Here is a 17335-nt window from a genome sequence, read left to right on the forward strand (position 1 = left end):
AATTTCTACAAGTTATGGCCGGCACATTTCCTATAGGTTTGAGGACAGCAATTCTTGGCTTTGATGATGAAAGTGGGAAGAAAGAGAGAAAAAATAGAAGCAAAGAAAGACTGGTTTGGTGTGAAATCAGCTCAGATGGAGAAGTGATGAGGTGGGAAGACAGTATAAACTATGGCTTCACCCCAGTCCTGATGAGAGTGTTTACTGCTAATCACTGAGGCAGGACTGTGGTCCAGGGCAACAGGGACCCTTAGAAACCAGGCCACAAAGGACAAGAATAGTTGTCTGTTTCTGGGCTAAATGTGGTAGAAACAGATCTGAACACCATCCTCCATGCCTTTGTCAGCCCAGGCTCTAGTTGGAAAAGGAACTGTATTCACTCTTCATCTACAAAATGGGCAGGATATCATTGACCGAGCTATGTCTCAGAAAGGAGGAGGAGGATGGTGAAAAAGCAGGTACCTTCATACTTACTGAAAATTGTGCTTGAAGGAATCTACCCTGATCACTGTATGATTGGAGCACAGCCCACTTCCCGTCTTCCTGTCAGAAAGACTAGAAAAATTAGTAGGGTTCGGCAGCATGGGTCACAGACTCTGATAACAGGACCTAGCTGTGCACGAGGGAATTGGGAAAGCAAGAATAAAAGAACAAAAAAGGAAATAAGTCTTTTTCTCCCTATTAGTTTGCCACAGATCGTGTGTGGGATCTTTGTTCCCTGACCTGGGATTGAACGTGTGCCCTTTGCAGTGGAAGCATGGAGTCTTAACCACTGAACTGCCAGGGATGTCCCAGGAAAGGTCCTTATGTTAGACTATGAGGTTTCATTTTTGTACCAACTCTGATAAATTGGTTGTTAGGAGAGACTGAGAAAGATGTGAATTTTACCAGGAAAGACTAACAGGTATTAGGTGATGCTTTCTAAATCAATTATCTACCCCTACCTAACAAGCCCCTCCAAAACTTAAGGCTTAAAAAAACAATCATGTTAGTTTTTCACGATTAGGAGGGTCAGCAATTTGGGCTGGTCTCAGCTGAGTGGTTCTTCTGCTGGTCTCGCCTGAGGCACCCATGTGGCTGCTGTCTTCGTGTGGTGTGGTTGAGCTGTCGGCTCACTCTGGTGCTGTTGCTTTGGCTTGGCTTCCCTCTACAAGGTCATCATTTCAAGGAGGCTAGTCTGGTTTCTTCCTGCTGTGATCTCAGGTCCCAAGAGGGTAACAGTGGGAGCTGCAAGGTGTTTTGTGACCCAAGCTTAGAAGTGCCATAGGGTCACTTCTGCTAAATTGTATTGATCAAAGCAGGTCACACATCCAATGCAAATTCAGAAGGTGCAGGTAAATTCAGTCTCATGATGAGCAACCCACACTGCACAGGGCATGACTTCCAAGGGGAGTGAAATGACTGTGACTGTCTTTGAAAATAATCCGCCACTTTTTTATATTTATTTTTCTTATTTATTTAGTTTTGCCACACCGCATGGCTTGTGGGATCTTAGTTCCCCAACCGGGGATTGAACCAGGTCCTTGACAGTGAGAGCAACGGAGTCTTAACCACTAAATCACTAGGGAACTCTCAATAATCCACTGCTTTTCTAAGTCTGGTCAGAGTATGAGGAGATCCTGAGTAGGGGAAGGACAACATACATACTAGGTACTCACTAGTCCTATACCATTTGCCTTTTAGCTTAGTTTGCAAAAACTACTTTGAAGGTTTCCTTTTAAGGGAGAGAAAGGGTTATCTAAACACCCTTATAAGTACATAAGGGCAAGAGCTAGTGGCTCCATCACTATGCTGCTGCTGCTGCTGCTAAGTTGCTTCAGTCGTGTCCAACTCTGCGACCCCATAGACGGCAGCCCGCCAGGCTACCCCATCACTATAGGCAGGTTTAAATGTTTTAATAAATTTTTTTAATATTGCTCATCTACAGCTATTTTGGTCATTTTGAAATCAAGTTAATGATACCAGAAGGACTTTCCAACGCTTGCTCTGCTAAACATAATAAATATCTCTGGCTATATGATTAAATTAAAAATGGAAGTGAGCTTTAATATGGCATATCTTTTTCTTATGAAAAACTAAATCAAACAATTGAAGTCCACAAACATTCCAAGTGGAAATGACTGGACCACAGGAAACATGGGCCATTTTGCCACATTGTGAGAATTTGATCATTCAGTAATAAAAAGAGGGAGAGAAGTAAGGGGAAGAAAACTAAAGTTTTCTGCACATGTACTATGTACACGACATGTTGCACACATTCACTCATGCGTGGCCTCCAATAACTCTTAAGTGTTACCATCCTTTTTATAGATGAGAAAACTGAGGTTCAGCAAGGCCAGTGACTTGCCAAAAGTTCTCACCAAGGTAGTTCAAAGGCTAAGATTCAGGCCTTATTGTCCTAGGTTCTCTCCAATACTTACTGAAATTGATACATATTTTCTACTTGTATTAAAATTATATACAATGGAGCTTACTTTCAACACACCTATTATCATAGCATAAGCATTTTAAAGCTGCAATGTAGATTCATAATTTTCCTCTTCAATGGCTGCATAATATTTTAATATTTTTATGATTTGCTGGGTCACAGCTTAATTCACCATCCTTCTGATGGATAAACATCTAGGTTGCTTAGATGTTAGGGCTCAGAATCGTGAACTATACTAAATCTGGTTTATAAGAATTTCTGGATGTGGTTGGAATTCTTTTTCTGGACAAAACATTGTGTTTATAATTCATCTTGGCCTTGCCAATTTTTTTTTTTTCTTGGTGTGGTCCTTTTCCTTGAAATGGTATTTATTAATAAGATTAGACCTGCTTAGATAATTACAGGAGATTAAGTACATGAAATTACCCACATACCTGTGTGCCTAATATTTCTACTCACTGCACCAAAACAAATCCTGCTTATTTCAGGCACGACTCCTTGCTCAGAACCACCCTGTTTTTATTTTCAGACTCACCAGGAGGTTGAGGTGGCTTCTCCCAGAAAGGGGCTGGGAGGGATACGGATGCACATCCTGGCTCTGGCCAGTAGGTGTCTCTGTTTCATTCACCCTCTATTGCAGGTTCCTCCTGAATGGAAAGGCTTGGGAGCAAAACTCATGGTGGGAGAGTTGTCCCATTCCTTTTGCCACCTACCAGGCTCCACCTCCACTCTCATGCCCCGGCCCCAGATTCCTGATTCTTGACATAAAGGTCATTAAAACTAGGGGTGTCCTCTGAGTTTAAATACTACTTTACCAAAACCGCTTGCAAAGTGAAACTGGCAACTGAAACCCAAATCAACAGAGCCCCGAAGCCTTTTCTCCTTAAATAGCATCATACTATGAACTAAAAGCTGTATTACTGAGTCATAACAATTAATTACACTCGGAGGTGAGAAGACAGGATTTAACTCTATAATGCGATTTGAATGTAGGCCGTTATCTCATCCCACTGCTATTTAAAACAAAATCACTTTTCCACGGCAGCATCTGCGACCAAGGATGGTTTCAAAGCTTAAGTCGGAAAACATCCCTGGCAACTGAGTGGTTCTGTTTTAGCTTCCTGAGAGGTTTAACATACATATTTGGATTTTCTAGATTTTCGTAATGAAGTGCCTCTTTCTCTGCTTTGGGATTTTTATAAAAAAAGAATTAGGAGGGTGGGGAGGTCTATTATTTGCAGCAGGAAATTTCTAGGTGTGGGAAGTGTGCTGGATGAGTTATTGGAAAAGTAAAAATATCATCTCCAAACAGAGAGCACATGACCAAGCATCTGAGATGTATTTCCATGTAGGGCTGACATTCCAACACCTCATCAGAAAGGAGCTATGGGTAGATCCAGAGCAGGTAGCAGGGGCTGGGGAAGTAGCTGAGAAAGTCTTTGTGGTTGTCAGGCAAGACTGGGAGGTCCTGTGGTCATGGGTGGAGATGGAGACCAGCCTTTCAGAAGCATCTCTGTGGCTCTGCTTGCTCTTAGGGCATCGAGGGTCTGCCTGGGTAGATGGCATCAGCCAGCAACTGTGTGGTTTGGAAGAAGCTATCTGGAGCCCTGGAAAAGAGTCCTGGATAGGCACTGACACTGTGTGGCTCTCCTCTGGGTGCCTCTGTGAATCTCGTGTTCCCCAGAGCCTGGGAGATGTGTTTGTCTACCTTGGAGAGTCCTGGGAGGGTCTGGTGAACTGAGTGTTCTAATATATGGAAATCACTCCACCTATGCATGACCCTGATGCTGGGAAAGATTGAAGGCACGAGGAGAAGGGGGCGGCAGAGGATGAGATGGTTGGATGGCATCACTGACTCGATGGACATGAATCTGAGCAAACTCTGGGAGATGGAGAAGGAGAGAGGAGCCTGGTGTGCTGCAGTCCATGGGGTTGCAGAGAGTGGGACACCACTTAGCGACTGAATAACAGCAACAATGCATGAGGGTGGGCAGATCCTTCCAGACCTGGGTGTTAGTCTGGACGGTGCCCGAGCAGCTCAGGGGCCAGGCTGTGCACCTACAGTGCAATATGCTCTCGGGGCCCTTCTCCTGCTGGCCCTCGCTGCTTCATGGGACTCGCTTCTCAGGCGCTTTGGGCCCCCACAACATCTCCTGGTCCTTCTCCTCTTTCTGTTGCTTCTGTTCTCAAGCATCTCCTACCACTTCTCCTCCCACCCTCTTCATCAGTGTCCAGACTGCACTTAGCTTCCCCATCCTGTTCAGCTCTTCCAATCTCCAGTCCCCGAAGGTTGCCCTTCTCCCACGGTGTTTCCCTGGTCAGAGCAGGAGCCAGGTAAGCGCTCCAGCCTTCAAGCCACCTGGAAGCCACTCACTGGCTGTGTGACTTGAATGGTCACCTAAACTCTGTGGGCCTCGATGGTTTCATCCAAGTGACGGGAATGTTCATGCTTGTCTCAGCCAGTTGTCAAGGGCATCAGAGGAGCTGGGTTTGCTTAGGAAAGGGAGTTATTTCACGGAGGCCAACACCACCCTCCACACCCTGGAGCTCAGGGTGACCCCTGGCTTATGTTTGGGTTCACAGAGCTTCCCGAGGGACCTGGCAGATCTCAGAATGGATGCAGGATGGGGGACTTTGGGCCACCTTCCTCCTCCAGGTTACAGGCACCCCAGATCTCTGCCTTTCATGTCATCGCTCACTTGGTGAGCCCATCTTTCCCTCTTACTCCAGACACCTCCCCAGACCCTCCCGCAAGACACTCTCCTCTCCCTTTCTTCATCCATCAGCCCCGTTATATTTTCTTCCCATGTTTCACTCAGCATCTGACCGAGGAGCGCCCTTTCAGATGCTGAGTGAAACATGTTGGGAAGAAAATACCTTTCAGGTGTGTTCTCTGTCATTGACCATCTCCTCCAACTAGAACTGAGCTCGGGAGTCTTCTATTTTGCGCCACTTTATTCTCAGAATCTAGCATAGGTGCTGGAGCCTAACAGATGCTCAGTTAACTCCAGGGGGAGGTATGAATGGGATTCTGTGGGTACAGTGCCAGTCAAGACCCAGGCCGGTTCAGAGATCCCTGCTGACCGGCCGAAAGCCTGGGACCCCCAGTGGGGGCGACGTGAGTTCTGGCTTCAGGAAGCCCCCTTCTGCAGGCTCTTCAGCCTCCCAGATCCTATCCCACCCGGGGCTTCCTTGAGGGGCGGGGGGCGGGGGCAGGCTGTGGGTTCTGGCCTGCCCACACCCTCCGCGCCGGGATGCGGGGTCCCCCGCGGCAGGGTATGCGGGCCCCCCGGGCGGGCGCCGGCCCCGGGCATGCTCAGAGCGCGCAGGTCCGGGCGGCGGCGGCGGCGGGGGAGGAGGGAGCTGCCGCCGCCGCCGTGCGCTCGCGGGCCCGGGCGGAGCTGCGCAGTCCTCTCGCAGCTGCGCCAGGACAGCCGGCGCGCGGCCGTGCCCACAAGTTGCCGGCCGCCGAGCGCCGCGCCGCCTCCTCGCGCTCGCAGACCCGAGAGCTCACCCCGCGGCGGTCGCCGGCTCCGGGACGCACCTCCCGCGGACGCCCACCCCAGATGTGAAGCGGGACCGCAGCCCCTGCCGCCCCCAACCCTGCCGGCGCCCATCGACAGAGTCTTGCCAGCGTCTCCAGTGCCCAACCCCGCGGCTGGAAGATGTGGCAGCCGGCCACGGAACGCCTGCAGGTAAGGGGCCGCGGGGGGCTGGGGGCCAGCGTGGAGGAGGAGGTGCTCGGACCCGAGGAGCAGAGTACCGCTTGCAAGGGTTTGCCTGAAGCGGTCATGAAAGACACAAAGATTAGAACCTGATGCTGTCGGTTTCACCCAGCCGCCAGATACCCACCCGGTCGGGGAGCTGGGGTGATGAAATTGAAGAAGGCTTAGCTCTGGGCATCACAACTTTTGCCTTGGGGGTTAGTGCGCCTGGAGATTTGTATAAGATTGGACTTTCTGACCAGCAATTTTAGGTTGCTTTCCACTGACACAGGTTACTGGTCTGGGGTTAGGGTTTTTGCATCCAGATTATTAGTATTGTTGTTATTTTTTGTCTCCGGGAAAGACAGAACAAATGATTTGTGAAAGCATTTGTTTGCCAATATAATTTGGAAATCCTCAAGCTTGGTTTGGCTTGGTCATGGTATGCTACTTATTCTATTTTTTCACATTTGTTGGCCCTTTCGCCTCATCTCCCCTGAACCCAAGCTCCCCCAGATATTTGAAAATCAAAAGTGAAGTTCAGCCAGGAATAGTTATGCCCTGGGGTCATCTCTTTAAAAGTTTTTTTCACTGCTGTCTGCTGAAATGCCAAACTGCCTTTAATTTGGATTCAGGAGCCAGGGAGTTGGGAAGCGGGGGTGGTCAAAGTGAGAAAGTGGGGCGTTGTTTCAGAGAGGGGCTCATTCAGTGACACTTGGAACCCCCAAATCACCCTGACTGTAAGGTCTGATGACTGCTTTCCCTGGAAAATATTCTGCGGAGGAAGGGCAGCTGCCCTGCCAGATAAAATCTACTGAATCCTGCAGTTAAACTTTTGGCAGGCTCAGAGCCACATTGTTTCGTAGTAAACTTTGAAGAAGTGTTTAAGTGGTAAAATACAGCACGGTTGGATTCCTAATGTATCTGAAGTCTTGGGACAGGGAGGCCAGGAGCCCTGGCTGGCTTTGGAGGTTTTCAATGAAAATTCAAAGGGCCAGACTGTCTCTGAGATGCTAGGAGAAGCTAACTAACCTTTGCCGGTGGGTTCTCATGCTGAGGATTAACCTGCAGAGGGCATTGCTTTGAGCGGAAAATAGATGCCCCAAGACCCCTTTCTGAGCCTCCCTGGGCCCATCGTTTTGGGGAGGGGGTTCATAGTAAGAGCTTGAGACCCCAGGCCAATCCCCAAGGGTCCCAAACCCACTGAGCAAGGAAAGAGATCTTTAGCCTTGAAGATGGGGAGGTGGTTGACTGGCCTCCTGACTCCGAGAGTCAACATCGGGCTCTGAGCCATTGGCCAGAGGTGATGTAAGTGTATTTCGGGACTGGCATCAGCTGCCAGTTGTACATGTGCATTTTTCCTTTCGTTCAAGGCAGTGAATTTATGCTAAAGGAAGGAGTGACTGAGAGGAGGTGGAGGGTTTTCCCATCTGAGTGAGGAGTGGAGCTCTTGGAGAGATGAGGCTAGAATTCCTGCCGGTGGCTTTTATGGCCTGGGGAATCCGTGCCTCTGCGGAGTTTGTGGATTTTTGCCCCTTGAAGTTATTTCTGTTGGCGTGTTTCATGTAGGAACTCCTGTGTGCTCCGCAGCACGTGACCCTTGGCGGGGGCTAGCTCTGGCTTGCGTTCCGCATGGCAGTTGTTCCTCGCTAGAAAGGGCCTTCTGGCTCTTCTGTGAAATGTACACACGTGCATTTGGCGTGAGCCTGGTTTATTAACAGTGTGCATTTGCAATGCATTCTTGTTTTCCTCTTCAAGTGTCAGATTGAAAGAGCAAGGGGTTCCACATTTGAAAGCTCAGGTTAAACACGGCTTGTCACTAAGATCAGGTCACCCCTGGAAGGTACTTATCAACACAGGGCTTAACTTCCTGCTCCCCAAATTTAAATGATTCACCAGGCCTGGTCCTCTTTTTAAAAGTATGTCTCAAACCTTGAGATTATAAAAGTGGAGAAAAACCTTCCTATTCGTAGCTTCTTCCCAATAGCAGTTCTGCTGTTCTTTAGAACAGAATTTGGGTGTTTTTGCTTTTGGGTAGGGAATTGTTGAGTGTGAGGTGGTGAGTGAGTTGCTGGTAATAATATTTTATTTACGTTCTTTGTGGTTATCTTTGTCATGGGCTCTGTTTGCTGTCTGGGATTCCCCCCCACCTTTTTTTTAGTTCGTCCTTCAAGGCACCACCATATAGGAATGCTGGTTTCTGATTCTTCAGTGAATGGGATGTTTTCCATGACCAGATGTTGTGGCCATGGTGATGGCGAGGGAGAGCATGTTCAATGGGGAAATGATGATGAATCCCAGTTGTTAATGGAGTCGAAACCCCACCCTCCTTACACAAATCTTTTTAACTGTCTCATATAACCTCATGAATTTTTCCCTCATTAATTCTTAATGCAAACATTCTAATTTAGATGAGCTTGAGTGAAGAAACTGCTTCAAGGAAGTGCTCCCAGGGCTTCCTATTAGGACTGAGGAGCCAATTTCTTGTACCAACACCTGGAAATGGAAGAAGTGAGGGAAGAAAAGGGCATCTCAATGAATTGACTTGATTAGTCCCTATGGGTTAATGCCCGTTCAAAGGGTTTGTGGTCCAGGGAGTGTGGCTGGACTTTAAGCTAGAGGGTCATCCTCCAACTAATTTGAGTCCAGTAACCAGCTCTCTTGCTTAGGAAATCGCATCCCTAATCAGAGTGGATTACCGTTATCAAATCCTGCTCCTTTGCCAAGCAAAATAATGCTGCTACTTTCTGATTTGAGGCTTCGCTGTTTGACCCAAATCCAGGACAGGCAAAGGAACCTGTTGCTTCGAGCAGGGCTGAGCTGGGGAATTTCTCATTCAGTCACACAGTTCATCTGCTCCTCTGAATGTTAAAACTTCTGTTAACATCCCACTGGAGCTCTCGCTGGGAGATTCTGCCATTAAAATTATAATAGGATCAAAGGGGATGTGAAGATTTAAATCACCACCTCAACTTTTAGAAATGAATAAATATACATTCTTCCCTTTTTATACCTTCTCCTTTGCACAGCGGACTTTTTTTTTTTTAGAGGGACTCGGGAGAATTATGAATTTTTAAAGAAGCTGATTTGAAACAGGCTCTTCTCAAAAAGTGAAAGGGGACTTTCCAGTAGAAAAAGGCTAAGTATTGGTTTTTTAAAAACAGAGATGACTTTGGGCTTCAGTATATTACAGTTTGCTGAGGTTGCCTGATTATCTTCATTGTTGGGCCAGGCAGATGCATGAGCAGTGAGAGATTCACTGTCCATGCAGGAGTGTGGACTCAGCCATAAGGAGTGTGTCTTTCCTCAGAACATCTGACTTCTGTGCACTACCAGACATACTTTTGGGAACCTTGGAAAGGTGGAGAGCAGGAGAAAGATGACTGGAGACTGAGTTTGGAATGAAGGAGACCAGGGCATCCTTGTCTGTGGTGTAGTTATTACAAGGACAGAGTGGGTTGTGGTAGTAGAAAGACATGTGAAAAAGTTCTAGCAGATTTCTAACTGTGGAGTCTGTGTGTGACCGTCTTCTTATGAGGCAGTCTATAAAGATTCCAATAGTTTTCCTGTTGTGGCTGATCTTAAACTATCTTCATGGCAGATTTCCTTGTAGCTCAGTCCGATAAAGAATCTGCCTGCAAGGCAGGAGACCTGGGTTTGATTCCTGGGTCAGGAAGATCCCCTGAAGTAGGAAATGCCAACCCACTCCAGTATTTTTGCCTGGAGAAGCCCAAGGACAGAGGAGCCTGGTGGGCTGCAATCCATGGAGTTGCAAGCGTCGGACACGACTTAGCGACTAACCCACCAGGGGAGATCCAGAAAATACAGAACTTTCATTGATAAAGTTGGCTGTTGTCTCCCTCTCACCATTTTGTTCATTTATTTATTTACATTCACATTTTGATCAGTGGCTGTAACTTAGAACCTCCAAAAGTGTGAAATGAGGAAGGGTAGGGAGGAAACCGGATCCTGAAGAAGCTTTCCTTTGACTTCTTGCTCAATTTTTGGCCGATAGAAAGGTTGGCGTTTGTGCCTAAATACCACTTGGCGATTATAGGAGGTCAGAGTGCTTTTGCTGTAGGATCTTCCTGCCCTTTCCGTGCCTTGTCATATCGGGCTGATCTTTCCTTGGTGATCTTGCCTCAACTTATTTCTCTGTGGTTGTCATTTCCACTTTTCCCCAGAGAAAGTAGACAGGAAACCCTTCTAAAGGATCAGCTGGAGCCCATTAGACTAGGCCCATCAGGCAGAGAGAAAACCTTGGTAAATCTGACCTTTTTCCAGGCAGAGCAAATTGACGGGGAAACCAGAGCGAGGCGGGTCATGACAATAGACACTTTTATGGTGCACATGCTGGGTGTGTGGCACAGCATTAAAGAATTTTATTTGAATTATCTAGCTCATTTGCTTCCCATAACTGCTTTTATCCCCATTTTATAGATAAGGAAACTGAAAGCCAGAGAGTTCAAATGATCTGGCCAGAGTCCGGAAGCCAGGCGTGAACTGAGCTGGAATTTGAACCAGGAGGTTTAGCTCTAGATCTTCTTAAGCAGTTATTGTTATTATTTGGAAGGGTAAGGTGGAGTATGATGTTTACTTGTGTGGGTGCTCTTGTTATTAATCAGTAGAATGAGTGGTGGCCTTGTTTGCTGAGAGAGGCCACTTTCATATTTCTTGTTGAATCGGTGTGGTTGCCTGTGTTGACCAAAGGTTACCCCATTTTTGGTGGCCCACATCTCTGGTAGGGAATAAGCTGCTGTGTCGTCCTCAAGCTGTAATTCCCAAGTGCCATTTAAGAGTCTCTTGAGCCGGAACACATGGCATTTATCCAAACAAGAGACCTAGAAAGCTGGCAATAAAGCCTGATCACGTCTGCAGTCATTCTCCATTGAAGCCAAAAACGTGGAGAAGGGAGGGGGGAGGTCGGAGAGTTCAAGAGCAATTGCTTAGAAATAAGCAATAGCTGCTCTTACAGACTCACAGGTTTCTCACTAAATCGATCCTACGTTTTGCTATTCTTTTCAACCCTCCTAGTTGAGTAAGCGAAGAGCATCTGGCCTTATCCTTCCTAAAGAAAACTTGGCCTTCTCATTAATTTGAGGTCTTGCAGAAGTAAAATGTTATCTTACAGCATTAGGTCTTTCTCAGAGTTTTGACAAACTCGAGACCTTGAAAGTTGGTGATAAAGCCTGATCACGTCTGCAGTTGTTCCCCGTTTAGACCAGAACTGCGGGGAAGGGAGGGAGGAGGTGGAGAGTTCAAGAGCAAAATCTCTACCAAGTGACTTGCAAAATGCTTGCCTTGGAAAATTAAAAAAAAAAAAAAAACCTCTGCCCTTTGGTTACCTGTTGCCTAATGGGCTGTTTGATGTTGACTGTCCTGGATTATCGTGGAGCATTAGGCAACATTTTGCACTTTGTTTGATGTTCCAGATTGTGCCTCTCCTCCCTCTTCCCTTGCACTGACTCCATTCCATAAAATGAATTCATCCTGTAGATCGGATCCTGAAACAACTGACTCTGGCCAGCCCCATGGCTACTGGCGATCAGGCTCCCTTGCAGCAGGGGCTGGCTATCTGACTCCTCGAATAGCAGCAGTTTAGGGACTCGTTAGTGGTCAGCAAATAAAACCAATTCAGAAGCACTCAATAGCTGTAGTGTGCTTCTGCTCAGCAGCAACCCCCTCCCCGCCCCAGGGCACAAATCTAAACAGAGGCTTTATATAAGTAGAGTAAGAAGAAATAGTTGAGATGTTTGTCCCAAGACCTCCTTAGAGACTAGTGGAATCCATTACCATCATTTTATGTTAACTTAAAAAAAAGAATAAATAGTTGTGATCCCAATTTAGCTGCTCTCCAGTGATAAAGCATCCGTGCAGTCACCAGGTCCAAACCCTCAGGCCAAGAACTGGAAGAGGATGCTGTTAAGGATAAAGCACAGACTTGCTGTGTGCATTTTGCCTGTTTCAGTGCCACCAAAGTCACAGTGAGCTCTCTCACTCAGTCCGTCCTGCTGCTACTGGGTCCTTCCTCTTGCTCTTCCACGACTAGCAGCCTTGGTCTCCTCCTTCTCCCCTCATTTGTTGTAACTGAGGTCTTAATTTGATATGGGAGGTTCTAGTAGTGAAAAAATTACCACCTCCAGCTTTTTGAAGCCTGTCTGTTAGTTAGGTTTTTTATTACTTGTATCCAACTGACATGGCTACTTAGGGACCAAGATGCAGATTAACCCCTGGTCTCTGGGTCTTACTCATCGTGATGGGTTGAGTCGCTTCCCTTCCCATCAAGATATGTTGAAATCCTAACCCTGGGACCTGTGAGTGTAGCCTTATTTGGAAATTGGGATTGTGCAGATGTAACTGAGTAAAGGTGAAGTCATACTGGGTTAGGGTGAGCCCTACACTCGATGTCTTTATAAGGAGGGATTTGAAGACACAGAGGAGACACGACAAAGAGGGCCAAGTGAAGATGGAGGCAGAGGATGGAGTTGTGCTACTGCAAGCCAGTGATCAAACTGGTCCATCCTAAAGGAAATCAACCCTGAATATTCATTGAAAAGACTGATGCTGGAGCCAAAGTTCCAATACTTTGGCCACCTAATGTGAAGAGCTGACTCATTGGAAAAGACCCTGATACTGGGAAAGATTGAGGAGGGAAGGGGGTGACATAGGATGAGATGGTTGGACCACATCACCGACTCAATGGATAGGAGTTTGAGCAAGCTCTGGGAGATGGTGAAAGACAGGGAATCCTGGTGTGCTGCAGTCCATGCGGTCACAAAGAATTGGACACAGCTTAGCGGCTGAACAACAGCAACAACAAGCCAAGGAAAGCCAAGGATGGCTGACAACCACCAGAGGCCATAAGAGTCCAGCAAAGATTCCTTCCTAGAGCCTTTGGAGGGAGAGTGGCCCTACCAACCTCTTGGTTTTCAATTTCCAGCCTCCAGAACTGCCAGAGAGGGCATTTTTGTGGTTTTAAGCCATCCAATCTGTGGTGACCTGTTACAGCAGCCCTAGGTGTCTAATGTGCCAGTATACTCGTGAAACCTGCTGCCATTTTATGGATTTGTTTAGGGCTTCCCTGGAGGCTCAGTGGTAAAGAATCCACCTGCCAATGCAGCAGACGAAGTTTTGATCCCTGGTTCGGGGAGCTCCCCTGGAGGAGGAAATGGTAACTCACTCCAGTGTTCTTGCCTGGAAAATCTCGTGGACAGAGGAGCCTGGCAGGCTATGGTCCATGGAGTTGCAAAGAATCAGACACGACTCAGTGAGTAAAGCAACAAGAACAACAGCAGCAATGAGAGCAAACTAACACAGTAGTGCACTCATGACATGAAACGTGCTGTCTTTTTGTTTATTTTTGGCTGCACTGGACCTTCGTTGCTGCAGTTGGGCTTTCTAGTTGTGGAGAGCAGGGGGCTACTCTCTAGTCGCGATCCTCGGGTTTCTTATTGTGGTGGCTTCTCTTGTTACAGAGAGTAGTCTCTGGGCATTGGGGGTTGAGTAGTTGCAGTTCCTGGGCTCTAGAGTGCCGGCTTCTGTGGCCCATGGGCTTAGTTGCTCTGTGGTTTGTGGGATCTTCCTCTACCAGGGATCGAACCCCCACGTTTCCTGCACTGGCAGGCAGATTCCTAGCCACCAGGGAAGTCCAAACCTGCGGCCTTTGTCTCTGTCTGTCTCTGTACTTCCTGAGGCTGAGATGTGCCTGACTTTCATATCCTGGGACGAAATCACTGTGTCTGTATACCATTTTCTTTTTGTGCAGAGTTTGAATTTGTTTATGGTGGATTTGGAAAATAATGAACACAGGCATTAGAGGAACAGTTAAATGCCCACTCCTTTCTTCCCACTTTTTCTCTTCTACTTCTGGTCAACATCCTGGGAAAATGAAGCAAACGCCAAGAAGACCATGTGCCTTGAGGGAGGGCCTCTTGGCAGTGACTGCTTCAAGAGATAGTTCACTCTGGTACTTAAGATCATGGGCTAGGATGTGGAAGACAGTCCCTTCAGGGTAGATCTCGGTGACAATTTTTCAGACAGGTGGCACCAAGGGAGGCCCAGGGTTTTATTCTCAAAATAATCCATGTTGTTCATCTCTGTGACGTCCCTGGTTGGATAGCCAGCCTCTGGGATTTGCCTCTTCCCAACTAGGATAATATGGGCTTCCCACGTGGCTCAGAGGTGAAGAATCCGCCTGTCACTGAAGGAGATGCAAGAGACCTGGGTTCAATCCCTGGGTCGGCCAATCCCTAAGAGAAGGGCATGGCAACCCACTCCAGTATCCTTGCCTGGAGAATCCCACATACAGAGGAGCCTAGTGGGCTGTGTAGTCCATGAGGTCGCAAAGAGTCAGACACAAGTGAGGGACTACCACTAAATGACATTAGCAGTCATCATCCTTGACTTCCTGTGCAACCTCTTCTTTTTCATCTAGTAGCCACGATGGCTGCTGCCTGTGTGCGCGGGGAGGGAGAGGTGCCAGGAGAAAGGGGCTCCTTAATCGTTATCCTTTCTTCATGGTACATCCATCCTAATCCTTTCATGACAAGCCCTTCCTCGTGGTTTCTCTGTAATTGTGGGTCTGAGGATGAACACACAGATTCTGTAGACTCTTCTGCCCACTGCATGCTTTGATGTGTTTACACCAGGAACCGGCTTCCCTCCGGTGTGTGCGGCATCCTGGTGTTCAAGTCACCTATGATGCAGGGCAGCAGACACTGCCGTTTGCCTTCTGTGTCTTCTGAGGATGCTCCCTGGGCACGGGACTGGGGGTGTGGGACCATGGTAAGCATGAGGGACTGTGGGTTTTTTTTTTTTTTGCTTGGACTTCTTGGTACCTTGTGTGTATGTATTTGCTCAGTCATGTCTGATTATTTGTGACCTCATGGACTGTAGCCCATTAGGCTCCTCTGTCCATGGAATTTACCAGGCAAGAATACTGGAGTGGGCCGCCAGTTGCTTTCTGCTGGATATCTTTCCGACCCAAGGACTGAACCTGAGTCCCTGATAGCTCAGTTGGTAAATAATCCTCCTGCAATGCAGGAGACCCCAGTTCACTTCCTGGGTTGGGAACATCCGCTGGAGAAGGGATAGGCTACCCACTCCAGTGTTCTTGGGCTTCCCTTGTGGCTCAGCTGGTAAAGAATACCCCTGCAATGCGGGAGACCTGGGTTCAGTCCCTGGGTTGGGAAGATCCCCTGGAGAAGGGAAAGGCTACCCACTCCAGTATTCTGGCCTGGAGAATTCCATGGACTGTATAGTCCATGGGGTCATGAAGAGACATGACTGAGTGACCTTCACTTTCATTGCCACCTTATAGGCAGATTCTGTCTGAGCCACCAGGGAAGCTCCCTACCCAGGGATCCAACCTGCAACCCTTGCACTGGAAGGTGAAGTCTTAACTACTGGATCACCAGGGAAGTCTCTTGGTCCCTTAGTTATTAGTTTCTCAGGGCTGCTGTAACAAAGTACCACAAGCCGGGCAGCTTATGCAGCAGAAACGTACTGTCTCACAGTTCTAGGGGATGGATGTCTCAAATCAGAGTGTGGGAAGCGTTGATTTCTTCTGAGGGCTATGAGGAAGAATCTTTTCCACGCCTCCTTCCCAGCTTTCGGTGGTTTGCTGGCCATCTTTCCCATTTCTTGGCTTGTGGCCGCATCTCTCCAGGCTTTGCATCGAGTTCTCTCTGTGTGTTTGTCTCCATGTCCAAATTTCCTTTTATAATAAAGACACTGATCACATTGGATTGGGGGCCCACCCTAATCCAGTATGATCTCATTCTAGCTTAACTATTTATATCTGTACTGATGCTATTTCCAAATAAGATCACATTATGAACTACTCAGTGATAGAACTACCTATGGAGGGACACAGTTTGTGGAATTTATTTTTGGAGTCCTCTTTATGAACTGACATATTTCTCCCTACTTGAACCAACCACCAAAAAAAAAAAAAAAAAAAGGTTTTATTCCCAAGCAGTGGTACAGATGTGTGATAGAGTGGAATCCACATCTTCTATGGGTCAAAGTCATGACTACTATTTTAGACTTGATTTGATTAAAAATTGCAAACTAATATCTACTTAGGGTAACGAGCTAACACACCATAGAAGATCGTGAAGTGTAATCTTGTTCCTTTGTGCTTGGTTATGTTTGATTCTTTGCCACGCCATGGACCGTAGCCCACCAGACTCCTCTGTCTATGGAATTCTCCAGGCAGGTATACTGGAGTGGGTTGCCATTTCCTTCTTCAGGGGATCTTCTGGACCCAGGGATCAAACCTGGGTCTCCAGCATTGGAAATGGATTCTGTACCACTGCCAGCTGGGAATTCTACCCATGAAGCAGACTCATGTGATCTGTCTGCTAGTTATTTTCTCAAAATTTTCTTAGGTTTTATCAGTTCAGTTCAGTCGCTCAGTCGTGTCCAACTCTTTGCGACCCCATGAATCACAGCACGCCAGGCCTCCCTGTCCATCACCAACTCCTGGAGTTCACTCAAACTCATGTCCATCGAGTTGGTGATGCCATCCAGCCATCTCATCCTCTGTCATCCCCTTCTCCTCCTACCCCCAATCCCTTCCAGCATCAGAGTCTTTTCCAATGAGTCAGCTCTTCACATGAGGTGGCCAAAATATTGGAGTTTCAGCTTTAGCATCAGTCCTTCCAAAGAACATCCAGGGCTGATCTCCTTTAGAATGGACTGGTTGAATCTCCTTGCAGTCCAAGGGACTCTCAAGAGTCTTCTCCAACACCACAGTTCAAAAGTATCAATTCTTCAGCACTCAGCTTTCTTCACAGTCCAACTTTCATATCCATACATGATCACTGGAAAAAATAGCCTTGACTAGACGGACCTTTATTGGCAAAGTAATGTCTCTGCTTTTGAATATGCTATCTAGGTTGGTTATAACTTTCCTTCCAAGGAGTAAATGTCTTTTAATTTCATGGCTGCAATCACCATCTGCAGTGATTTTGGAGCCCAGAAAAATAAAGTCTGACACTGTTTCCACTGTTTCCCCATCTATTTCCCATGAAGTGATGGGACCAGATGCCATGATCTTCGTTTTCTGAATGTTGAGTTTTAAGCCAACTTTTTCAGTCTCCTCTTTCACTTTCATCAAGAGGCTTTTTAGTTCCTCCTCACTTTCTGCCATAAGGGTGGTGTCATCTGCATATCTGAGGTTATTGATATTTCTCCCAGC

At 47.2% G+C, this 17335-nt stretch overlaps 1 protein-coding gene across 2 annotated transcripts in view; it reads left to right on the top strand.

Annotated features, from left to right (window-relative positions):
• The window catches only part of PID1 (phosphotyrosine interaction domain containing 1), a 283353-nt gene that overhangs the window by 4852 nt on the left and 261166 nt on the right, over positions 1–17335 (top strand). Inside the window, exon 1 of one of the 2 annotated variants that reach the window (XM_040228181.1) lies at positions 5830–6123. The exons of the other annotated variant lie outside the window; for it this stretch is intronic. Within the exon in view, the coding sequence (XP_040084115.1) occupies positions 6094–6123 (30 nt within the window). The 5' untranslated portion in view covers positions 5830–6093. Of the gene's footprint in view, positions 1–5829; positions 6124–17335 lie in introns of those variants that run through there. 2 annotated transcript variants of the gene reach the window in all.

This window comes from Oryx dammah, unplaced genomic scaffold (assembly GCF_014754425.2).
Source record: "Oryx dammah isolate SB20612 unplaced genomic scaffold, SCBI_Odam_1.1 HiC_scaffold_27, whole genome shotgun sequence".
Taxonomy (NCBI): Eukaryota; Metazoa; Chordata; class Mammalia; order Artiodactyla; family Bovidae; genus Oryx; species Oryx dammah.